The sequence below is a fragment of the Mus musculus genome, chromosome 9 (assembly GCF_000001635.26).
Source record: "Mus musculus strain C57BL/6J chromosome 9, GRCm38.p6 C57BL/6J".
NCBI lineage: Eukaryota > Metazoa > Chordata > Mammalia > Rodentia > Muridae > Mus > Mus musculus.
Genome location: NC_000075.6, coordinates 116788881 through 116815393, shown reverse-complemented (window position 1 = coordinate 116815393; position 26513 = coordinate 116788881). Strand labels below are relative to the sequence as shown.

Below are 26513 nucleotides of genomic sequence, written 5' to 3'. Positions count from 1 at the left end.
GACAAAGCCTGCACCATGATTCACGGGGAATATCACCCTGGCCATTCCTCACCACTACATGTGATCCTAAGTCATTCAAGAAATCTGAAATTCCTTTGACTAGAAAGAAAGATGCCCCCCCCATTATTATTTTACTTGCAAGCTATACATTAATCTTCTTTGATAACCATCTCTTCAAAGTAAAAGGACTATCTTCAATTTATATTTAAAACGGTGAACATCAAAGCTTTGATTGGAATGCCAGTAGGGTGCACAGAAAAAAAAAAGTTCTTCAGGGTTCCAGAAACATCGAATAGAGTCTGAAATTGCAGCCATTTTATTCTTGTGTTTTCTTTTCTATTTTAAAAAAGTCTCCTGTAACTTAAGACAATTTGGTGGGACCCTCAGGGTGGCACTTTAGAGCTGTGCCATAAAGCTCTTAAAACAGAATTTTATGGTGGGAATGTTGGTCGGCAGGACTCCTAGGGAGCTAGTATGTGCAGCAGACTAGCCTGCCTGTGAAGATGAAGATCATACCCCAACATAAATCACTAAATCTGAAGTCACATGAGTATGTGCCCAAGCTTCCGTTTCCCATTCCCAGAAACATGAGACCATTTGTGCAGGAAAATCACACAGAAGTGTTTTTGAGAGACCGCCGAAGCCTCTGTAGGCCTGGAGAAGGGATTTGGGTGTGGGGTGGGGTTGAGCACTCATTAGGCTCCAACATCTGGGAACCCAGACCCTCTTTAATAAAGCATTTAGTGTGCCCCGGGAGGCTGAAAGAGCATGAGAGGTCTGCACACGCGCAGAGGCCCTCATGCTCGTTTGCGTTTCCTCCCTCTTCAGTGAACTCCTTTTGCATGTCTTGGAGGCTTGCTTCCTTTGGTGACTTTTAACCTGTGGGTTGTACCGTGCTCTGCCCTTTCCTCTGGAATGAACAGACTGTCTGAACAAGTCATTGCCATCCTTCCTTTTCATTCATCAATTAAATAAAATCCACCGATTTATGTGAGTTTTAGACAAATACTAGCCTGCTTAGTAACATCCTATATAAATAGTAGGTTAAAAATAATCCTGCATATATTTTCTCCCATCCAAGTACTAATGAGGCCTGACTGCATTAGCCCATGAGACCAGACAAGGTTAGACTAGACAAGGCTAGGCATATTCAGGGTGGTTTGAATGTAGACTTCTCATGTATTTTCTAAAAATGACTTTGATATCAATGATTTATTGCTCTATTGTCTAACTGGCACGTCTTGTTCTGTGTCCTCTCCCACCTCCTGAAATATAACAAGAAAAAGAGATTTACAATAAAATCAGCAACAAACACAGCAAGATTTTGCAAAATGTTATTAAGTAAATGCTAGTGTTTGCTTTGCTGGCAAATGTTTGACTGTTTTTAAATGACCACCAAATCAATCAAATTGTTTTGTTTCTATTGTTTGGGGTATGCTTCAGCTATATACCTACCTTGGCTCCATTGATGTGTTAAAACAAAACAAAATGAAACAAGCCCTGCCTAGTACTTTGCAGCATTCCTCTTGGCGTTAATATCTAAGGCACATGGAACCAGGAAATCAAATGTGACCAAGGAAAATCTCTCAAGGGTAAATTCAGTGATTGGTAATCTCCCTGCTGCAGCTGTGTCTGCATGAACACAGGTTACAGCTGTGTTTGCTGACACTGAAAAGAGAGAATCTTTCTGTCCATAATTGTAATAACTCTTCCAGTGGCTGGGCAGATGGGCAGATGTGACCCATGGGGAGATTAGCTGGCTGCTGATGTTACCAGCTTTGTCCTCTGTATGCTATCTCTCCTTCCTCTTTCTCCAGCCACTTCCTGTTTCGTGTGTGTGTGTGTGTGTGTGTGTTCTCATCATCCAACACATATGATCACTGGTGGAGAAGGCAGAGCCATCTGTTTTCCTCTGGATCTACTCAGAGCTCCACCTTGATCAATCAACTAGTTGTCCCTCAAACCCAAAACACAGCCCTTTTCTAGGCGGTTATATGAGATAGTGTATTCAGGAGACAGACATGAGCAGCCTGGGAAAACAGATCTGGGTTACCTCAAACGCTGTGTCCCTGTGTAAGAGCTTTCATGACGTTTTCATGGAAGCAGAACTAAGGACGCCATAAATTGAGCCATTTTTCAAAAGTGTATCTGGAAAGCTCAGGAATGCAGGTTGCAAGAAAGCAAAGAAAACGTTGCCATAGTCCTCAGATGCTATTCAAAGGTGTCCGTAGCCTTCTGGTCAGTGGAAGCAAGCCGTGTGCTAAGTGAATACATTCAAAAGTTTCCAACCGATCACAAGGTCATAAGGATGTTAAGTCAGACCCAGACCCAGGCAAGAATTGGATTTTGAAGGAGCTGTTTGCAGGCTGGAAACACAGTTCTGGAAAAAAAAACCTTTACCCACATGAAACTGTACTTGGTGAACTGAATTCCCAAGAAATTTGGGCCTGGTTAACCCCTTCACCCCCACTCCTGCTCTAAACAGTAATTAAGAAAGAATGGGGAGGGCACATCCCTGGGGTCATGGGTTTTCAGGCCAGTGGCTGATGCTCAGATCTATAGAGAAGATACACCTGAAGATACAGCCCCTTATTGCTTGCATGTTAAATTTGAGGCGCTCTGGTTTTCCAAACTTCCTCCCCCAGCTTTCTGTAAGTTGGTCTGTCCCCTTGACTCTCTACATCTTTGTGGTGGCAGGTCATACTTCTGCATGGGCTAGGAATAATTTGTTTGTATCTCTCTCCTGTACATCTTATTTATATTTTTCTATATTTAAAAACTTGAGGCCTCTTCCTGATACATGAGATGCATTTATTCATTTCCCATTTTAGTTCATCTGATTAAAATGCCTTTGGTTTCCTAAATACCAGCAACTACTTAAGATGCTATATCACCGAGATGTACATGAACAGGGGAAGTCTGCTTTAGTGAACTTATATTTTATTGGTTTTATGGAAATGACTGGATATAATAAGTAGTTGAATATCAAATAATGTCAAATTACTACAACATCACATGATCAAAATAAAATATAGGATTGAGATTCAGTGTGCAGGACAACTCTTAGAATAAGGAATATATAAATATTTAAGTATGTAAATGATAAGAAGAAATCTCTAGGGAGCTGGGAAGTTAAAGACAATCCTGCTAAGAGGAAAAGGAAGTAAAGGATATGGGGGGGAGGGGAGGAGTGGGGGGCAGATTTGGCAAGTTTGGGAAACAGAAGACTCAGTGGTTAAGCCACAAAGCAAGAGGCTGCCAAACCTATTATCTAAGAATAAAATGTGACTTAAGGTCAAGATTAATTAAAAAATCGTTTGGAAAGTCCTGAGCTTCAAAGTGTATGCTTTGTGCTGTGGTGAGGTGACGGGGGACAGGATGCCTAGTGTTGACCTCAGGCCTCCCTGCACGCCAGGTAAGTTCTCTGGCACTGGATCTCAGCATGCCCAGGGTTCACTAGTGTCCCAGGGGGGCCTTGGATTCACACTGGGCGGTTAGGCCTGGAGCCTTCAATCCTGAGCCCTTTCAGTAGTGAGCATCATAGACAAACAAGACAAACACTTCCAGATCTCAATGTGCTCCTTTAAAACCCCACACCAGAGTCAAGGACACTAACACAGAAATGCCCAGAGAACCCATCTGCCAAGCCTGGTTACCCAGATGACAGCCTGTCTCTCTTGACTCTGTTTGTAGATGGCTTGCTTAGAAGAGATCAAGCCATTTTGGTTTTAATTTTCTAATTTCTTTAATCCAAGATCCTTCTGGAAACCTCAGTTTGGCCTAAACATAGAATTAGATGAGAATGCACATAGAGAAGAGTGTCACACACTCTCAGGCAACACATCTTTACCTGAGACTCTGAGGGAGAAAGACACTTTCTGCATTGGGTCAAAAGAAAAGCCATTTGTTTCCTTGCCTGCTTTTTGAAATATACATTTTCTGTGGTTACTTTTTCATTTCTCTATCATTGGTCAAGTCGATGGGTGTGGGTTCAGCGCGTTATTCATTTCTCCATTGAGGAGATGAAGATGAACGGTAGTGCCCAGAACTGTGGGTAGAGTCATGGGAACTGAACCTTGATAGAGAGATGGAAGCCAGACTGATGCCAGGAAGCTCCTGCCACCTGAAGGTGGCAGGGACAAGCAGAGGCCAAATGCCTCAGACACAGAGCTGAAACCGGCAGAAAATAAGGAAGAATCGCTCAGATTTCTTCTCTATTAAAAACGAAATATTGGGGCGAGACCACCGTGTATCATGGTCTGTGTGGAGGTCAGAAGACAGCTCTCCAGGAAGTGGTCCCCTCCTCCCCCTTGTCAGGCAGCCTCTTTCCCTTGTTTCTGTTCTTCCTACTCAGGCTAGGCGACCCATGAGCTTCAAGGTAGTTCTCCTCTTTTGTCAGAAGTCCAAAGTCATCATTACTGGCATGGTGAGTCTTAAATAAACAGGCATAAAAAAATCAGGAAACTGACAACGTCATCTTGTCAGTAAGAGCTCCTGGTGTCCGACACTCTTCCTGTCCTAGGATCTAGTTCAGGACCCTGTTCAACAGTGTAGTTGTACCTCTTCTGCCTGCTCAAGTCTGTGATGGCTCCTCTGGCTTCTTTAATTAATTAATTCATTCATTCATTCATTCATTCATTCCTTCATTCGTTAGTTAGTTAATTAATTTTGGTCTTCTCGGATAGTCTTGCATCTAAGTTCTGGAGAATCTCTCTGTGTCTGAAATTGCCTGATGCTGTCTCCATGATAGGACCTGCATCTCCAGTGGACTTTTGAGAACAACGTCCTTCAGATGAAGGTCCTTTCTTGTCATCCCATGTCAGGGTGTATCGGTAGGATCATCTAAGAACATTTCTCCAGTTAGGAGGCTGTAGGATAAAGAAGGAAGAGAGCCTGAGTGAGATGTAATGAACCAGCCTGGGAGCTTAGAAGGGATGTTGGGATGTAGGAGTCGGCGGTCATCCTCAACTTGACAACATAGAATCACCCAGAAAGAGAATCTCAATGAGGGATTTCATACATCCTGTTGGCCTGTGGCCATGTCTGTGGTGATTGCCTTAATTAAGTTGACTGCTCTGAAAGGCCCGGCCTATGGTGGACAGCACCATGCCTTAGGATCAGATTCTAAACTGTAAGAGAAAAAATATGGGCAGAGTACAAGCAAGCAAGGGAGCATGCGCGAAAGCATTTTCCTCCCATTAAAGCAAGAGAGCATGCGCGAAAGCATTTCCCTCCAATTGACTGCGTGTGAGGCATTATTGAAGTTCCTGTCCTGACCTCCTCACAGTGATGAACTGGATGCACCTTGAATTTTAAGCTGAAATAAACCCCTTTGTCCCCTAAATTGCTTTTTTTTTTATCACTGCAACAGAAATGAAACTCAGACAGATGGCAAGGCTGACAGCGGTGGTCTATCTTCTCTAAAACATCTCAGTAGAGATAGGAGGAACCGCTTATAGACCAGGTCATCCGCCGACCAGTCTTCAGGGAGGACGCTCATGGTGGTCACATGCTGATTTTTTTTTTTAAATCTCTGTAATGGAGAGAATAACTTGAGACAATTTTAACTATTTAGTACTGCGGTGCATTTTTATTTATTTTACCTTTTCATTACTGTGTGAAAATGCACGTGATCTCTTTTGATCAAACCCATGCCGTTCCTGCCCACCCCTGTAATTCCTCCAATGCAATCTCCATGGTTATCTCCATGGTTCATGTATTCCCTGCCCAGCTTTAAACCCACTGAGTGCAGCTGATGCTGCTTGCATGCACATGGCTATAGGGCCATCTGCTCGAGCATGGGTAACCTCTCAAGGGCCACATCCCTAAAGAAAGCTGACTTAATAATGGGGCTCTTAGTGTGTGTGGGCATGTGGCTCACTGGCAAAGCCTTTTCTTAGCATGTCTGACGCCCCATGCATCATCCCCAGCACAGTAAAACCAGACAGCTTTCAATGCCAAGCAGTGCCCACAGGCACATTGCCGAGAGGAGTGAGTCGTAAATGCTGAACCGCCAAGATGTTGTGGAGTGTGCAGGGGGAGCTAGCAGGGTTTGCTTTACTGTTTGTTATGTGTCCTGAGAATGGTGCCCAATTAACTGGAAGAGAGCAAGTTGCCAGTCAGCCTAGCCTACTTGGTGGGTAGATTCTGTCTCTAAGAGAAGATAGATGGTGCCTGAGGAATGTCTCTTGATGACTAACCTTTACCATATGAGTGCCATGAGTGCACATGTGAGTGTGTATGTGTACATGCATATGCTGTGCACATACACACACACACACACACACACACACACACACACACAGAGGCACAAACCTAAAACAGATTTTTTAAAAAGAATATTTTTGGTTCTGTGTTCAATCAGAGATGATGCACCTAACCCTCAAGAGACTGGAGGCCCCAGGGATTTTAGAGGTCAGGTGGGGTGGGGGTGGGGACATACGTCCTCATGGAGACGGGTGGGGAGTGGGGAGGAGGTTCGGGATGTGGAGCAGTCGGAGGGTGAACAGGGGCAGGGGATAAAATCTGGAGTGTAAAAATTAATTAATTAATTAATTAGTTAATTAATTAATTAAAAATTTCCCTTGTCCTGGGGACTCACTATTGCATTCTATGCTGCAATGGGTTAAGAAGCAAATGACGTCATTTAATTTTGAAATGCTAGAAAGAGCACACATTTTAGTCATTAAAATTCCTCTGATAGCTTTGACACTTTGCGTAAATCTTACCAGAAATGAGGATGTTTGGCTCCTAAAGTTGGATGCTCCTCCATGTCACCAATAGTTTATCCAGTGCCTGTGATTGCAAAACACCAAACATTTCACAAGAGCGGAAACCTCTAATTAAGCCTAGCATGTGACAATGGAGTGGATTTGTTTTTAAATCCATGGCTTATAATGCTTAGAGCTTTCAGATCGTGACCTGAGAGGACTCTGTTGAGGTGAGAGTTTAGCTGAACATGGGTTTCCACAAGACTTCCTTCCTCTGTGTGTCAAGCCTGATCCAGAACATTCTACCGGTGCTGGAGCAGGTTCTTGTGTGTTTTAGTTTGACTGTGAATTGTGTGAGCTATAATATCAGTTTCCCTCCTCAGTAGTAGTTGTTGAGAAGAAGAGGAAGAGGAGGAATAAGACTTATGAGGAGGAAGAGAGGGAGGAGGAGGAAGAGAAGGAGGGGAGGTGGGTAGAGAGAAGGAAGAAGAGTTGGAGGGAGAGGCAGCTGTAGCAGCAGCAACAACGGAATCCTTTAGTGTGTTTCAAATGACTGAAGCCAGCAGTTATAAGTCATGAGGCAAGAAAGAAACACACCCTTGAACATGTGTTTACATTCAAACAGCAGACCTAAAAAGCCCCCTGAAGCTTTACCCCATGCCTGGCGCCTCCTAAGAGCGGTTAACGCATTGTCCGATGAAGGGTTGACCCCACCCAGGCGCTGTTCTGCAGGGCACAGAAGGGCTCAGCTACTTTCTAGAAGAATGGAGGCACTGTGCTGAGCCAGGATGGCTGCAAGGGGCCTGTAAAGGCAGCTGCTGCCAGTGGGGACTTGAGAGCACTCCTGTCAGCTTCAAGCCTTGCATGGGCCAGATTTCAGAGAGCTTCAGCTGGCAGCTGCACCGAGCACTTAATTGTGAAACTTGAGAGGAAAATAGGCATGTTCTGGCTAATACGGGTATTCACCTACAGGTCTCACTTTTGTTCCGTTTCCAGAACATTGGCTCTGCCTCTTTGTCAGCTCCTGGAGGCACCGAGCCAGTGTTGCTGGGGCAGCTTTGCAATGATCAGGTGTGGCCCCGTGTATCCAAATGAAATTGTCACTGCTGAGTGATACAATGTACCATGCTTTGATGCTGCAAGCTGACAGTCACAGAAAAGTCGTTCATTGCATTTACTCTCTCAAAGAATCTCTAATGGCTCACAGCAGACATCTACTTAGTTAGATCTGAATGAACCCAAAGCAAGCCATCTCCACGGCTACCTTTGTGTTCCTAGAAAGAGCCCCTCATCAGGCCCGCCACAGCTAGAAAATGGCTTTAAGGAAAGATGATCCTATTTAGAACCCAGAAGGGAGACTTGAAACTTTCAAACCGGAGTAAAAATAGGCTGGCTGTGCACGTGGAGTGGATAGCAGCCCATTTTCTTTTTAGCTTGTTCTGTATTCCCCAAATCAGCAATTGCACATTGCAACCTTCAGCTATGTTTGGTCTTCGTTTAGAATTACATGTCATTTTAGGACAAAGAGAAAGGATTTGATTTGTGGGGGGTTTGCAAGCAGCATTTAGTCTCCTTTGTCTGTTATCTGCGTGAGCTCAGTGAGAGACTTTACAGAGAAGGGACTCTCCAGGCACGAGCCTTCTGTCTTTAACTCCAAGAATGAAATGCCCTTAATATACCGTCTGTGGGAGTTAAGGGCTCCCATTTCCTCTCCCATTCATGTGTCTACCCAGGATGAAGCTTTTCTTCAAAGAGGTAACAGTGAGTAGATCTCATGTGGGAAGATAGGGAAACAGAATTAGAATTGCTTTCTTCCTAGAAATGGAAGTTTAAAAAAAAACAAAACAAAACAAAAAAACCTTATAGAAACAGGAAGCATATAGTTTAAGGGTTCCTCTCATTAAATAATGGATGAAATTTTCTCTTTCTTGCTCTGTATTTATATATTTAAATTTACATATTTATTATATTTAAATTTTCAATTATGGGGTTGGAGGGATGAGTCTGTAATTATGAGCATGTATTGCTCTTCCAGAGAACATGAATTCAGTTCCCAGCAGCCACCTGGGGTGGATCACAGCCACCTGTAACTCCAGCTCTGGGGGAATCTCACTCCTCTTTTTTTGCCTCCACAGGTGCTATTCACACACAACCCCTCCCCCCAATATACACTTAAGTAAAAATATAGTAATGAAGATTGAACATTATGGAGCTGGTGTCGGTAGAGGCTCCTTAGTGAGCTTCAGGCCAGTGAGAGATCCTGCCTCAAGAAACAAACTGTGTGCCAGCCAAGGTTTTCCTTTGGTCTCCACACAGATACAAGTATACACACACACACACACACACACACACACACATACAATTGAAGAAACAACAAGACCGTATACAATTAGATTTTTTTGAAAATTCTTGGAAATGTACCTGAGCCATGGCAGCCATTCCAAGGTCAATGTGATGCTGGGAGGTGCTGAAAGTGATCTCTCCGTATGTTAGACATGAGATGCTGACATTGTACACACAGAATAACTCATTGTACAAATATGGGCACTTAGTATTAAAAATAAAAAATTGGAGAATAGTCAAAATTCCAAAATGAAGCAAGGATAGGTTTGCATGCTTTTAGCTTCTTGCTACCTGTGGTAGCCCCAAATAACTGCCTCTAGGTATCTTTCACACATTGACTTTTCAATAAAAGCACCATGGGGCTGATAACTGTCCCACTGGTCCCTGCCCAGGCAGCAAGCTATTCAAATAAATTTCATCGTCCTCACAGGGCAGCTGAGTTGTTACAGCACAGGCCTTAACCATGGCTGGGTGTTGGTCCACATCCTAGCTCCATCCACCACTTACTGGGGAGGTAAAGTTTCCCTCCTCCAGCCTCCATGCCCTCGTCTCTCAGGGCCATATCATTCCTTCAGGCATTCAGTCATTCGGTGAACATCCAGTGAGTGCTTTCAACTGCCAAGAGGCCTGTGTGGAAGGAAGAAAATGTCTCAGGCTATCTCCATGACATCCACATGGACCTCACAGTGTCTCATCAGTCCCTAACAGTAGCTATGGCAACAGATGATAGTCCATGTGCATATGGCAAAGCAAGCTTGTCCATCTCTTTCTTGGTTATTTTTTAAAAGAACAACTCGACAAAAGTCTATAACCTCATGTTCACCTCCCCATACTTTTCTCCCCCCTAGAATGGAGTCTACGGAAAAATGTGAAGTGGTGATTCAACATTTTAATGGAAAATATCTGAAAACACCACCAGGCATCCCAGGTAAGAAATTCCACTAGAAATCACTAAAAAGCATTTAAGCTTATGGCTATTGTTGAATAATTTACATGCTCTTGTGTGCTGGACAGGCGGGGAAGCTGTTGTCAACATGTGCTCATGTCTTTTTTTTCAAATCTGCGTGTGTTGTGTAGAGTGTGCAGTGTATGCACAAGTGTATGTGAGTGCACATATCCACACACTCACATGATAAGGCTGGAGGAGACCACTGGGTATCTCCCTTATCCATCTCATCTGTATCTCCTGAGACCACTGGGCATCTCCTTTATCCATCTCATCTGTATCTCTTGAGACACTGTTTTGCACTGAACCTCAAGCTCACCGTTTCAGTTCTATTGTTGGCCAGTGAGCTTCAGGGATGCACCTGTCTCCACCTCCTGTGGCATAACCATGCCTAGTGTTTACCTGAATGTTGGAGATTTTAGCATCTGCCCTCATGCTTGTGTAGCAAGCACTTCACACACCATGCCAACTCTCCAGCCCATAAATGTGTGTGTGTGTGTTTAAACACAATTTAATGACTCGCTCCCAGACTTCATTGGCCTGTGTGTGAATCTGTGCTGCTGATTCCATGAAGTGGATTGGAAGTGCAGGTGTACTTAAGATGAGGGATGCTTGTGATTCTCAACATGAGTGCGGAATCCTTCAGCTGCCATTTATTAAGTGGCTATGCAGCGATATTCATAGAAGAGCCGGAAAGCTCATGCTGGACCCCAAACAGCGCTTTCCACTTGGAAGAATAATGTGCAAAGATAAGTAAGTGCTTAGAAACTTTATGGCAATTTGACAGCCATGAAACCTGAGTGCAAAAAAATCATATTTTATAATAATATATGTGACACTGAGAAATTATTAAAAGCTCAAGTCTGTACTATCTCCAGGCATTTACTATTGTCCTGAGGAAGACATATTAAGATTTTTATATGCACTGTAAAAAGATACCTCTTTGTGCTATTAAGAGTTACATTTAACATTAAAAAATATATCATGTCTATCAGAATTATGAACACCTTAACTCAGCTTGGTAGGGTGCAAGAAAGAAAGGTGTTTGATGCTGGACGATCATGAGACCTAGGCATAGTTGTTCACGCCTGTCATCCCAGCCCTTGGGAAGTGGTGGCAGGGGCATCAGGAGTTTGAGATCATCTTCAGCTACATAGAGACTTTAAGGACAGCTTGGGCTACTTGAAACATTTTGTCCAAAAATAGTATTGCATATTTATACATAAAAAATTCAGATTGGATGAAGCACTGTACCGAGAAAAATTATAGTGTATGAGAAAATTTCTAATGACTCTTGGTTATTTTATTGGTCTTTGACAATGGGCTGTCTCAGTGGAAATAAGTATGTATATGTTATATGTATGCACAAATATGTATATTAATTAATATTCTGGGCTTCAACAGTTACTACTGTAGCTAATCTGTCACTGAAATCCTTCAGAGGGTTTGGGAATTTGGCTTCTAAATTCTGTAAAACAGACATTACATAGAGGAGAACATGTGAACAAAAGAGATATTTTGGTAGACTATATGGGGCTTTTGTACTGATTTGGTAGTTTGGGGAGAAGGAGGAAAAACAGGAAGGCCCTTCTGAGGATGCTTGGATGATCTTGGATGATGCAGAAGATGCAAAGGCAGACCATTGGTTAATCAGTGTGTGTGTGTGTGTGTGTGTGTGTGTGTGTGTGTGTGTGTGTATGAGACAAAGCCTGTGCCTTCACTTGGTTAGCTTCCATGCAGAGCATCCCCTGGGAACTGACTACATCACGATCCACTTGGAGACATATGGTGTTGTTAAGAAAGGAAGTAACAGTTTTCTTCTCAGCATGGAAGCTGTCTTTTCATTTTAGGAGAAATACTGTGGGCTTTTTTCCCCTTTTAATATAAATAGACATCTTAAGACATTCTACATTCTGCCCAGAACTGTCATTGAATAGAGGAGGCATGTGTGTGTGTGTGTGTACGTGTGTGTGCATGTGTGCTGGGGGTTGTGTTATTTTTCTGAAACAGAGTCTCCTGCTGCAATTTGGAGAGACTGGCTGGCTAATGTCTCCAGTTATCTGCCTATCTCCCCCTTCCCAGGGCTAGGATTACAGACACGCACCACCATGTGCCATGCCTGGCTTTCACATGCATACAGTGTGTCTGACCTCAGGAGTCTGTATTTGCACAGCAAACTCTTTACTGACCTAGCCATCTTCCCAGCCTTCCCATTTTCCTCACCTTAAGCCCAGTTTACCCAACAGATGTCTGCATATGTCAAAGGCATTGAACTAGGTGTGAATCACATGATTATGTTAAAAGGTTAAACAATGGAGAAACAATCACTAATTAAATTTTGAACATAGATTTTAACATTATAGGTCTCTTCCTTTGAGAATACAAAGGCATGCTAAAATCCATCTTGACCTGACAGGTTTGGAAATATTTTGTTTGGTTTTCCCCAAATGTACAGGTAATTAAAACAATTTAATGCTAAAGACAGAGAAAGTTCCTACATATCCCTAAATGTCCCCGCATCGTTCGTGTGTACACAGGCAGGGATAGGCACCTTTTTAATATCATAGCTACACCCAATGGAAGCATGGTGCATAGCAAGTTTGCTCGAGAGTTTTCAGCCCCTTGTTATCTCATGGGAGCAAGAAAGCCAGCAGCGTGGCTTGGTTATGAAATACTCAGAGATGGAACTCTATGCTTCACGGGTTCCCTCTCGGTCCAAGAGAAATAAGAATGCTCTGCTGGTCACCAGGAGGTCACAAATTTGCCTTTATTTATGTACAGTTCTGGAAGTCAAATAAGTTTAATAAAAACCTTCAAATGCTAATTGAAGATATTAAATCTTCAATATGTAAATCTGATGTAAAATACAAGAGAACCTTGTAAGAGATGGGTTTTTGGATGGATGGTACTACAGAAAAGTGTCCCCATAGGATGCAGTGTAGACGCTATATCAGCTGGGATCAGACTGGGCATATGGTGTCTATATGGATTGATGCCTATAGCTTTATGTTGGTACATTTGAAGTATTGTTTTCAGAACTCACATTGTTTAGAATGGGGTGTGTGTGCACGCGTGTGTGTGTGTGTGTGTGTGTGTGTGTCTATGTGTGTGTGTGTGTGTGTGTGTGTGTCTATGTGTGTGTGTGTGTGTGCGTGCGCACGAGTGACTGCTGTTGCCTTCAGGTCATGGTATATATAGAGAGATTAGCAGACAGCCTCTGTGGTTAAGTTTTCCTTGCCTTCCATCTTGTTTAAGACAGGGTCTCTTGGTGGCTGTGTGTTCTAGGTATCCTGTTTCCACCTCCCATCATATTGTTGATAAATTGTGACCACAGAGACTCATGCCACTCTACTCTGTCATTAAATGGGTTCTGGGGGGTTTGAACTTGGGTTGCATGGTAAACTCTTTACACCTGAGCCTGATAGCCCAGAAACTCATCTCTTAATCAAGTTTTCTCTTCCCATGCAAAGACAAAGCATTCAAGGTTACTAGGAGTTCTTATATATAGCTGGACAATGTCAGAGCCACCAGCGATATAATTAATAACACAGAGGCTTATTAATATTTTAAACCTTAGGTGTTTCAGCTTGAGCTACCTCTTAGCTACTCTAACAGACTAATCATGGCACTGTGTCCCACCACAGGGCCATGTCTACCCCTCTGCTCCTTCCACTTCTGTGTCTGCTGGCTGCGTCTCTGCCCCTTGGTTCATCTTCCGGAATCCCTATCTCTTCCCAGAAGTTCTGCCTTCTACTTTCTTCCTGAATATTGGCTGTCTGAACTTATTAAAGACAATCAGATGCAATCCTGGACTGCCTTAGGCAGGTGAGGAAGGAACAAATATTTATAAAATAGGAGACTGGTGATGGCCCTCTGACAGTACAGAATTAGCAACTGAATATACATAGACCTTCACATAGTGTATCCCAACACTTATAACTTAGGGAAGAAGGTACTTAGAGTATTTTGTGATGGCTTTTTTTTTTTGCCAAAGATTATTTTGATTTATATATGTGTACCTGCTAATCTGCATAGGTGTGTGTGTGTGTGTGTGTGTGTGTGTGTGTGTGTGTGATGGAAGTCAGGGAGGTTGATGATTAGAGTGGGAGTTACAGGGAGCTGTGAGCCAACATGAGTTTGAGGGACTGCACTTACATCCTCTGGAAGAACAGGGTTTGTAACCACTGAGCTTCTGCCTAGCCTGTTTCCTTTGTTCTTTCTCTAATTCATCTGTTTTCTAACTCTTCTCAGTAGACTATTTGAGAAAGCCTGTCCTTCTGGTGGGCGCACCAATAATTTTTAACAATGACATTAACTGATTGGCCCTACTTGAAACAAAAATAGGGGTGAGTGCGATCAAAACTCACTGTCCAGAGTTCTCAGAGCGCTAATGATAGGTCTGCAGTTCCAAAGACAGTGATGACTCCACTCTCCTGCCTTAGCACAGTTCAATGTGCTTGGAGTCAGAAAGTCTGTGGCTTTGTGCAAAGGGATGCTTCCACTGCAGTGATATTTAAATCTGTGCATGAGGAAGCTGTAGCCATGCACAGCAGCCCAAGCTCACTGAGTCCTAACAGGGCAGTGGGTACCATCAGATGTTAAATCACCCATCATCCTGTCTCACTTTGTGTGAGCACAGAGCAGTCTGGGCCAGGTCACATCACTGGCTTCTTCTTCTGAGGGTAATTTGGGGACGTGCACACACACTGCTGAGTGCACACATGGCGTTTTCACTCTGTCACCCTTGGCAATGATGATTACCCTTATAGGATCATCTGTGTGGCTAATTGCTGTGCCCAGGCAATCATGATCCCTGCGGTGCCATTTCTAGAAAGCATCAAGAAAAATAACTACTTGAATACCAAGCCTTGGCATAGTTATACATTTTAAATTCAGAAACATCACTGCTAAGGACCTTTGAAAGGATACCATCTAACATTGATCTCTCTCTCTCTCTTTTTTTTTTTTAGACAGGGTTTCTCTGTGTAGCTCTGGCTGTCCTGGAACTCACTTTGTAGACCAGGCTGGCCTTGAACTCAGAAATCTGCCTGCCTCTGCCTCTGTGTGCCATCACGCCCGGCCACGTTGATCTCATTTATGTAGCCAACACCATTTGTGCTTTGGTTATTGTGTGAATAATTTTCCCATTAAATATCAATTATGCTGTTGTTAATTTTCTCTTTGTAACACACAACAATGCGATTTTGACAAGAATGATATAGACGCCAACTTTTGACCATCCCAGCTCTCTCTGTACAGCTCGGCTCCTCCCACTGATTCACAAAAAGCCTAATGTGAATGAGTAGATCCTGCATCGTTCCATTCACACCTATTAGAGAATCCCCAAATGGTTCAAATGGATCAGGAACAAGGAAGAAGGAATGGGGGTGGGGAAGCAGATAGATGATAAATATTTACAAATAGATAAATGTAGTGATAAATGATTGATAGATAGATAGATGATAGATAGATAGATAGATAGATAGATAGATAGATAGATAGATAGATAGATAGATATGTTATGTAGATATCTGCTTGGTAAATGATCGATAGACATATATAGATATATAATAGACAGGCATATAGCTGATAGGTATAAATCTAGGTAGATGGATAGATAAATGCCAAAATCAAATGATAGAGCCTTAGGAGATTGGCCAAGGAAGCTAAAAAAAGATCAAACATTATTGTTACCACTACCATAGGAAGGTGAGGCCAGCCTCCTGTGTTGAACAGGGCCAGCTGTTTGAGCATAGCATTGCATCAGTACTATTAGCAGAAAGAGGTCCTGCAATATACACTTCTCCCCCTAAAGAGAAAGATAACACAGTGTTCCATAAATGTTGCATGTCCTGTGTATCGATCTTGATGTTTCCTGGACAAAATAAATGCTCATTAGTTGCTTGCCTGCCTCACCCCAGATATGTCTATGTCTTGTAATGAATTACACAGCTATGTTGGGCAGCCCCAAAGCTTTTCATTTTCAATGAGCTGGCAAAAGCGAAGATAAGTTCCCAGATACTTCAGGGCCCTGTAGGACATGAACTCGGAAGGATCACTTTGAAAGAGGCCCCGGAGTGGTGTTGACCCACAGTGTGGAAAAGCTTCCTCGTGTAAGGACACATATTGATGAGCACAACCTACAGACTGCATTGAAAGAAAATAAATCATGTTCCGCTCTCAGGCAAGACTTCTGCCTATGAGCACATATTTATGTCAGCAAAGCTGTCTTTCCAGACAAAATGGAATAATTCGGTCCTGTTAATAAGATTTTCTTATTCTTAGGTAATTGCTCTCAATCGCACCTGAACTCCAGGAGATCAGGGGAGTTGAAAGAGCTTGCTGTCTTATAGAATGCTTTCTATTTTAACAGGTCTTATCCACAGCAGCAATTTGGACCAGCTAAGAACCAGAGAAATCCTATCTTCTGTGGCATAAAACTTGCTTATCCTTTATCCTCTTGATGTGTTGGCATAGGAAATCCATTGTTTCATTTTTCTTGAAATAAGTAACAATAATGTCAATCACAAATGTATATGAGCACTTCATGAGAGTGTCAGAGAAAATTTCTAAGAGTGACTTAGAAATATTTCATTAAAAGGAAATATTGGGCTGGTGAGATGGTTAGGTGGGCAAAGGCATTTACTGACAAGCCCATGGATTTGATCATCAGGAGTTTTCACACACACACACACACACACACACACAAACACACACACACAAACACACACACACACACAGAGACACACACACACACACACACATGCTCACCCACACACACGCTCACACACACATGCTCACCCACACACACACGCTCACACACACACTCATACACACACACACTCATACACACACACACACGCTCACACACACTAAATATAATCCAACTAGGTTAAGTAAGTAGCTGTTTAAATTTAACACTCCCTTCAAAAAAAAGCAGATATCAACAGCATATTTGAGTACGTTAAAATACACAGTTTAAAATCTGAATAGTGTACAATCAACATAAGAATGCTTGTGAGTAGGAAGTTCTGGAGACCAACAGCATCGATGTTCCCTTCATACTTCATTCGAAGTCCAGAAACATAACTCTAGCCAGGAAGTATAAGGCTACACGGTTGGCAAAAATACAACCATATTGCTATGCTCAGATGCTACATTGCATTGTGGGAGAAAACCTCCGATGGGGGCTGGCACGATGGCTCAGTGGGTAAAGATGCTTATTGCCAAGCCTGACAACCTGCGCTCAATCACTAGAACCCGCACAAGGGACGTTGCGACCAATAAGGGACGTCACGACCAACTTCTGAGTTGGTTTTGACTGCCATTCAAAGCATCATGTCACACATCTATACACACGCACACACACATACACATACATGCATACACATGTGTGTGCACATACACACACATACATGCACACACACATGCATGCCTGCACACACACAAAGTTCATAAAACTCATATGTAAAACAGACACCATAAAACATCCAACCCAATTGGGTATTTGTTTTAATTTCAGATAGTAAGTGGGCTTTAGTAATATTTAAGAGGGGTTGTTTTATGTTATTTCATTTTTTTTCTTTAACTGTTTTCAAAATTTGCATCATTATCTGTGCATGCAGTGACTGTGGAAGTCAGAAAAGGATGTTAGATCTCCTAGAATTGGAATTACAGTTGATTGTGGCTGATATGTGGGTGATAGAAATTGAGCCTGGGTTCCCTGCAGGACCACCCAGTACTCCTAACCTCTGAGCCATCTCTCCACCCCTTAAATCTTGTGTTCTCTTCTTTTGAGATGAATTCTCACATCTCTCAGGCTGGCTGCTGGTCTGGGACTCATTACAGAGCCAAAAGTTGATGTTGAGGTCCTGATGCTGCTGTTCTTGCCTCTGAACGCTAAGATTACCGTTGTCTGCAGAGCTGGGGCTGGGACCCAGGGCTTTGTGTTCATTTGGAAAGCGCTTAGGAACTAATTTTCACAAGAATTCTCATATTTAGTATTGACAGTGCTTTCAAGATTATTTTTATGTATTCGATACATAATAGGTTTGTAGGAAAGAAGTAGAATTATGCTGTTTAATACCACTAAGCAACAAGATAACTTCATGGTCACTGGTGTCTGCAGTTCTGGATGGCTTGGCAAATGACTCAGCCCAGCCTTTCTTAGCCCTCTGTGGATCATACTAAACTTAGCAATGGTAAACACGTAATTGGTAGCCGATTTAAAATAGGAAAAAAAGACAAGGGTAATACAATTGTAAACTGGATATTATGTTAGATAGAAACATGGGTTTATCTAGAAGGGATCAGAGGGGAAAGGAAAAGCAGAATCCTGTGCCTCATACCCATACCCTCTGTCATCTACACTTAGTTACAGGTGACAATGGCCATTTCCAAGTCCTCTAACAGATCTCACCACCACGTAAACACATTTGTTTCTCTACTTCACCAACTCAGAATAAAGTTGACCAGGGCTTGCTCAACCAACTCAGGCCTTATACAAACTCTGGAGAACTGTCACCCCCTGGGATAGCCCTACACTATTGGAGTTGACAGGAGAACCTCACTCCTACTTAGCAAGGACTGTGGCATTAAACCGTATCCCCAACCTTATTTTACCTTTTCAGTTTGAGACAACATCCCACGAAGTTGCCCGGATTAACTTTGAATTTACTCTGTAGCTCCGGCTGCCCTTGGATTTATGCAACTTAATGATAATTGATTCATTTCAACGGACAATTCCAGGAAACAGTCCATCATGAATGGGAAGTCATTCAAGGTGGCAGTAGTTTGAAGCAGCTGCTCATATCACATCCACAGTCAGGAAGCAGAGTGATTCATGCTGCTGCTCCGCTCACTTTTCTGCTTACACAGTCCAGGATCCCAACCAGGGAATGGTGCCACCCATAGTGGACATGCCTTCCCACCCCCATTAATACTCAGATAATCCCCCATAGGCATACCCAGGGGCCCTTATCCCAGGCCATTCTAGATTCTGCTGCACAACACTAACCATCATAAATTACTACTACCGCTCTTCCACTCTATCTCAGCTTTCCTGTTGGCTGGAATTCAAGGCTTGTAACACCAGGCTCAGAAAACAAAACAAAACAAAACAAAACAAAACAAAACAAAACAAAACAAAACAAAATGAGTATCTCAAGGAATGCTCAGAAGTTCCTTGGTCTATATTTTTGTGTCTTGGCTCAATGTCATTGCTTCTCTTTGCCAGAAGAATGCTACAATGCTCATTATCAATAAATTGTAGTATTTTCATTTATAAATTTTAGTTGCTATATGCTGTCATAATTCTAGTGACCACATGTACACAAGTAACATCAGAGTATGTGTGAGCTCAGGTTATCACATGAGGTTGGGGCAGAGAATCATATGAGAATCTCATATTCATCTCTGTAATCATGACCACCTTTATTGCTTACTTACAAAATAATAACTACATTAGGTTTGTGCACATTTCTGAATTGAAGGTTTGACAGTAAAACCTTCCCAAATCAACAGTAAATTGTTAATTTGTTTCTAAGACAGTGTTGGGTTTTGCCTCCTGTCAGTGCCTCTAATGAGTAAGCTATTTAGTGTCTGCCCAAGGATGGCTGATTAACAAGCAAAGAGACTTGAGTGGCTTAAGACCAATTAAGGCACAAGCCAGGGAAAGCAAACTGAATAATTAAGTGCTTGGTGCACTTCTAAATATACTATTTCATTTAGTAGATTTCATTTAAAACCAATTCTAACCCATTCCTGGATAAATGGTTAGTATTCTGAATTAAATATATTCTGCTTTCTCCCAGCAACTGTCAAGAAGCCTGCCGTATACCTAACTCATTATTTAAGATCTCTCTTTCCTTTTTTTTGAAACAATGAAGTCTTCAAAGACAATGCTTTAAGAAGACTGTGAATGGGAACAGTCATTAGGCAGACTCTGCACCAGTCCTCATTTGGTATCTTATTATCTACCTCCTCTGACTTCTCATGTCTTTAAGGCCATGATTGATGGATCAATTATTTTACTATTATTTTAGACTGTTTCCATTCAAAACCAGAAATGTCCAACCAGAAATGAGCACACTCGTGTTTCATCTCCTGGCTTTATGTCTTTCAAAGGCATCTTTGTTCTACAGACTGTCAATTAGATCTTTTAAAAAGTTGACATTGATCTCTCCCCTTTTCCTCGGTTTTTTTTTAAGAGCTATTTTATTTTTATTCATGTGTATATGTGTCTGTCCATTTGTGGACACCCATAAAGACCGTAAGGGAGGCGTGTGCTTTCAACGGCTGAGCCACCTCTCCATCCTCCTCTCCCCTTTTTTCCTTAATTATGCTCCAAACCTTAGGAATACAGGTCCTACACTTTGCTGTTCAGTTCAGGCATTAAATCCAATGCTCAGAATGCAGCAATAACAATAATTATTTGTTGACTGATAAATAACTAATTTGTTAATAACCAATCCTGGTGGGCCGGACCCAGAGAACTCTTGATCCCACTTCTCAGAATATTAAATATGTTGTTTACATACAAAATAGGAATGGTTGCTGATAAAACAGACTCAAAATAGAAAAATGAAGCCAGAGGCTTTCTTAAAAGTTCAAGAGATTATTGAGAAGCAGGTTAGAGACGCATTGTCACCACTGTTTGCCTAGACTGGGGAGGAAGGCCAGCAGTCATTGGAAGCTGAAATGGCAAGGACTTAGAATCTCCCCTCAAGCCTCCAGGAATAAACTCAGCACTGGCAATACACTGAGCTTAGCTCTGTGGACCCATGTGGACCCACAGACCTGTCAGAGACAGCTCTAAGCTCTTGCTGATGTGTTATGACACAGACAGACACCACATACATTTGTGTAGAAGAGAAATCTTGCACATTAGCTTAGGACTTGTTTTAAATGAACTTCACCCTAGCAATGGTATGTTTCCTGACAACTGCAGAGGAGGCGACTCATTTTTCCTACTCTCTGTCTTTCCTATGTGGTACCAAGCCCATATGTATATGTCAAACAAGAAAAAAAAATCTTATCCATTATGTTAACTTAGTTTCTTTATGCTATTCCAGTCAGTTAAGAAAAGACTATGTAACTGAAAAGAAAGCTCTCACACAGAGAGGTATTTTAGTCTCAGAACACTTTACTTTCCGAAATTATGTATTTTAAATTAGCTTATAAAGCAGTGGCTTTTTACAAGGCATTGCCAAAAAATCTTAGTTTCCCTAGACCTACCCCAATGCCACCCACCCATCCCTATTCACACTTAAATCTTTAACCCCTGGCTCCACATTCCATGTTTTTCACACTATGAAAAAGATTATTGTTTTAGCCCCTAAAATAACATATGAACCTATCTGAAAGCATAAATACGTCAGAAAAGTATCCCAATGAATTCATGCCAATAGGTTTCGCTAAGGCTTCAACTTTAATATCACCTTTGATAATTCCCTAAACAGAAAAAGTAGTGTGGTTTGGGGAAACAAAATGAGACTGATCATCGCTGATTGATCAGGTGCAGATTTTAAATGAGATTGATCATGGCTGATATCAGATTTTAAATGATGCTCCCACCCCAGCTACCACTGCCATGAAAGTTTTATGTAACCCTGCATAATATATATAACATTTATATAATAAATAATATAATATTTACAGAAATTGTCCACTTACAAAATAAAACATATTTCAGATGTCTACTTAATTCATTTCAAATATCAATGATAGACAATTTAGAAGTCAATTCATTTATTTTTAAAAGTAGGTGAGTGGGTAGGAGAGCACCCTTACAGAAGCAGGTGGGAGGGAAGGGATAAGGGTTTGTGGCGGGGATAAAGGGTGTGTTCCCTGTGGAGGTTTGAGTTATAGACACAAGGATTTCGTGAGTGTTGAAACACTAGCTATAAAAATGTATGATAAAGAAGAGAATTCTTAAGACTCAAGTGGTTTTTCAAATGTCCTTGTGGGTGAGTAGAATGGCCGAGCAGATAAAGGGTCTTGACTAGCAAGCCTGATGACGTGATTTAGGCGTGAGAACCCCACGTGAAGGTAGGAGGAGAGAACTGGTTCATGGGGCTGTTCTGTGGCCTCCACGCTTGCCCCACGGATGTGGCCACATGCTAGTCTGATGGCAGCTACTCTTTAGTTGAGATTCCTATCTTCCCAAGTGTCTCAAATTTACAACCAAGAGGAGCTATCATGGTTGGCTTGGTGACTTGGAGGAGAACACTGTTGCGGAGACTCACCAAGCTCCATATGATCCATCCTGGCAATCTGTGAAGTCAGAAGTATGTTCATGATAACACTAATGAATTATCACTCGCTCACTCTGATGTTCTCTCCCGTGGAGAGTGGCCTGCCCCATAGGCTACTGAGTTTCTGTTACTGTGGAGCATGGAACCCAGAAAGCCATGTGAGAAGCCAGCTGGCCTCCAGCAGCTAGTCTGGAAATTATAGAGATTTGTTGCTGATGACGAGATTTTTATTGATTAAAGAAGAGGTTTGCTCTGTTGCCCAGGCAGACCTCAGATTTCCATCTTTTGCTTCTGCCTCCCAAATACCATTATTTTAGGTATGAGCTGTTAGGATATTTTCTAAAGTTTAATATAAGAATCCTTTACATTATTTTGTTGTTGAAGTAACTTATTTATTTTTTACTGGTTATTTTATTTATTTACATTTCAATTGTTATTCCCCTTCCCCCTTTCCCCTCAGCAAATCCCCTATCCCTCCCCACCACCCTGCTTCTATAATGGTGCTCCCCCACCCACCCACCTACTTTTAAAAATAAATGTTTGAATTGACTTCTAACTTGTCTATCATTGATATTTGAAAGGAAATTAAGTAGACATCTGAAATATGTTTTATTTTGTAACTGGGAAATTTCAGTAAATATTATATAAATATAACCTGTAAATGAGAATTCAATAACTCTGTAAGAGTTATTGTCCTAAAACAATGAGAAAAAAAAAATCTAACCAGCCTTGGTAACTCTTGGTATAATAAAAATGTAAATCTTTTCCTTTACAATGAGTCAGCCAAGATAAAACTGAGTTTAAGATACTTTTTTAAAAATCATATTTTGATAAACTAGTTATATTCTAGAATGCTATTTAAGGGGAAAATTAAGGGTGTAAACTAATTTCAGTATGTCACAGTACTGTTTTGTATAAACAAGTGTGCATGTAACAGTCTTATTTTTATCAAATGTAAACACTGTAGCGACTTTGAAAACATTTACATTACCATTTTTATTAGTAAATAGCACAGTGCTTGACAGAACGTACGAGTGTCTCATGAAGGGTGTAGAGACAGCATGGAGGACTTGTGGAGAGGGAACTGAGATACGTTTTTAATGACCAGTGGGCCTGCCAGATGTGGGGTTGGGTCTGAGAGTATTGTCAGAGCCAGAAAGTTAACCATGTCATGTGACAGTGACACGGGCCTGGGCATAACATAAACAGTTTGGTCAGTTCTAACTTCGGAACCTTCTAGCTGAACACCCCCATTGAACGGAATTCCCCATGTGGGACACACTAAGGAAGAGTTTTCTAGTTACTAAATGATAGGTAACACTATAGCAACAAGGATTTAAACCACATTGTGTGTACTGGCAGGTTTTGTTTGTCAACTTGACACAAGCTGGAGTTATCACAGAGAAAGGAGCCTCCCTTGAGGAAATGCCTCCTTGAGATCCAACTGTAGGACTTTTTCTCAATTAGGGATTAAAGGAGGGAGGGCCCATTGTGTGTGGTGCCATCCTTGGGCTGGTAATTTTGGGTTCTATAAGAAAGCAAGCTGAGAAAGCCAGGGGAAGCAAGCCAGTAAATAACATCCCTCCATGGCCTCTGCATCAACTCCTGCTTCCTGACCTGCTTTAGTTCCTGTCCTGACCTCCTTTCGTGATGAACAGCAGTGTGGAAGTGTAAGCTGAATAAACCCTTTCCTCCCCAACTCGTTTCTTGGTCATGATGTGCAGGAATAGAAACCCTGACTAAGGCAGTGTTTAATGAAAGCATGATATGCGTGGTGGTTCATCTTGTCAACTTGATGGAATTAGAGTCATCATGGACTCAGGGCTCTAAGGGATGTTGGTGAGAGATATTCTTGGATTAAGTTAATTGACCTGGGACTCTAATGACTCTAAATGACCCCATTATCAGGGGCCCAGACTGAACCCAAAGGAGAAAGCAGGCTGAGGCCCAGCATTTGTGTGTCTCTGCTTCCTACCTGTGGGTGCAGGTAGCTCACTGCTTCACACTTCAGCCATCATGACTCCACTGCCTTGTGAGCCAACCGTGAGCCTGCAGGAACCCTCCTTTCCTAGAGTTGCTGTGACCTGGTATTCAGTCATAACAACAAGCCAGGTAACTAATACAATATATTATTTGTGTTCACATAATTTTCTTATTTCCTTGAGGAAAGACTGAGTCTTTTTCAGGATCACATTATCAGCAATTCAGTTAAATTATTGCATTTAAAACCAGTTTATAATATCTCTAAGGAAATTGTTGACCTGGTCATTCATAGCAACTAATTATCATTTTAAACAGATGAAATGACACTAAAGGTACTCTAATATCAATTTCCTCATCTAATCTTTCATGTGCAGACATAGTAATATAGTGGATCCCATCTGACAGCCAATTCATTTCTTTCAATGGCAACATGAACATTTTAGATCTTTGCTATTCTTAATGTTATTGATGCAAAGAAAAGCATTTCCCCTATTTCCTAGGGGCATCTCCTGACTGTCAGATAGACAAGTCCTTAAAAGAGGGTTTAAATCGATAAGACATTACTATTGAGAGCGTCATGTGGCCAGTGGAAGAGAACAGTTGTGTGACCTTTTAAACGATTTGTTGTTGATTATGTGTGTATGGTGGATGCCAGTGGGTATGGGTGCATGTGGAATGAGATGCCTAGAGAGTTCAGAAGAAGGAGTTATTTCCCATGGGATTGGAGTTACAAGTCACTGTGGGTCACCTGCCATGGGTGCTAGGAACCAAATTCAGGTCCTCTGTAAGAGCAGGATGCACTGTTAACCACTGCGTCATCTCTCTAGCTCAAAGTGTGACTTTTGGTGCTCTCTGTCCTCTAAAATTGGACCAGTCATTTAGCTCCTCACCAAGCTCCTAGTGGAACTGCCTGGTTCTATCAGAGTCCAGCAGTACTTCATTTACAAATGCATTCATAAGTTTAACGGAGACTTTGTATAGTTTCACAGACATTGCCTTGTATCCAGGCTGTAGAAGAGGCTTTGAGTCAACAGTTGCTCCTCTTCTAGAGGACCTGGGTGAATTTCCCAGCACCAGTGTAGCAGCTCACAAACACCTGTCATTCTAGTCTCAAGGGATCGGATGCTTTCTTCTGGTCTCTTCAGGAACTGTATGCAAATGGCACATAGGCATACATCCAGGCAAAATACTTATATACATTTATAAATAATAAAAAATAAAATTAAAAATAAATAAATACATCTGTTTGTTTTTTTTTTTCAAAAGATGCCGGGGAAAAGCTTGGTCGTTCCACATCTGTAATCCCAGCACCCAGAACTCTGTGAGTTCATGACCAGCCTGGTCTACATAGCGAGTTTAGGCCAGGTAGGACTACAAGAATGCCATTGATCACGAAATAAGGGCTGGTTTCCATTTTGAGCCACAGATACAGTTGATATATCTTGTTCTAGAATGATTTCATAAGTTTACATTTTCATCCACACAGAAGGAGAGGAGAAGGAAGAGAAAGGGGAAGTGGGGAAGGGAGAGGGGGAGGGACAGAGGGAGAGGAAGGGAGATGAAAGAGAAGGGAAAGGGGGAAGGAAGTGGAGAGGGAGAGGAGAGAGGGGGGAAAAGAGGGAAAGAGAGAAGAAGAGACACGGGAAGAGGAGTGAGGCTGTAACCCCTCAGAGCCCACCCTCAGTGATGTACCTCCTCTAACAGGACGTTACCTCCTGAAGCTGCTATAACCTCTGCAGACAGCTACACCACTGTTCACCAAGTATTCCTGAGTTCTCACTCAAAACTCACCTCACCACAATGTTCATGCAAGTGTGGATTGTCATTACTGTGGATAAAACAACTCTTAATACGTTTTGAGCTGAGATTCTTATAATTTGTCACTTTGAACCTGTAGGCATCAGGGCTCAGAAGCGTTAACCCTGCTTTCACTAACATAGAAATTCTCCTCAAATGTAAGTATTTCTCCATCTGTGCAGCCGATCTGTCTGATTTCCAGCTCTCTGTTCCTTAACTCCCACTAGGACACATTTTTATGCTTTTTATTAGTTGCCGACCTGACAGGACACCACGCAGATAAGCCACTAGGCATGTCTGTGGGAGATTTTTATCAATTATGTTGAAGTGGGAAGACCTGCCCACTGTGGGCGGCACCATCCCCTGGCTGGGATCCTGGACAGTGTAGGATGGAGACGGGAGCTGAGCAGCAGTGTGGATTTATCACTCTCTCCTTCCTGAGAGCAGATGTGGTGTGAGCAGCTGCTTTGGGCTTCTGAA

At 42.1% G+C, this 26513-nt stretch overlaps 1 protein-coding gene across 10 annotated transcripts in view; it reads left to right on the top strand.

The window, feature by feature from the left end:
* The window catches only part of Rbms3 (RNA binding motif, single stranded interacting protein), a 1057168-nt gene that overhangs the window by 814520 nt on the left and 216135 nt on the right, over positions 1 to 26513 (top strand). For all 10 annotated transcript variants that reach the window (NM_001172121.1, NM_178660.4, NM_001172126.1 and 7 more), the window contains one exon: positions 9902 to 9981. In NM_001172121.1, the coding sequence (NP_001165592.1) occupies positions 9902 to 9981 (80 nt within the window). The remainder of the gene's footprint in view (positions 1 to 9901; positions 9982 to 26513) is intronic.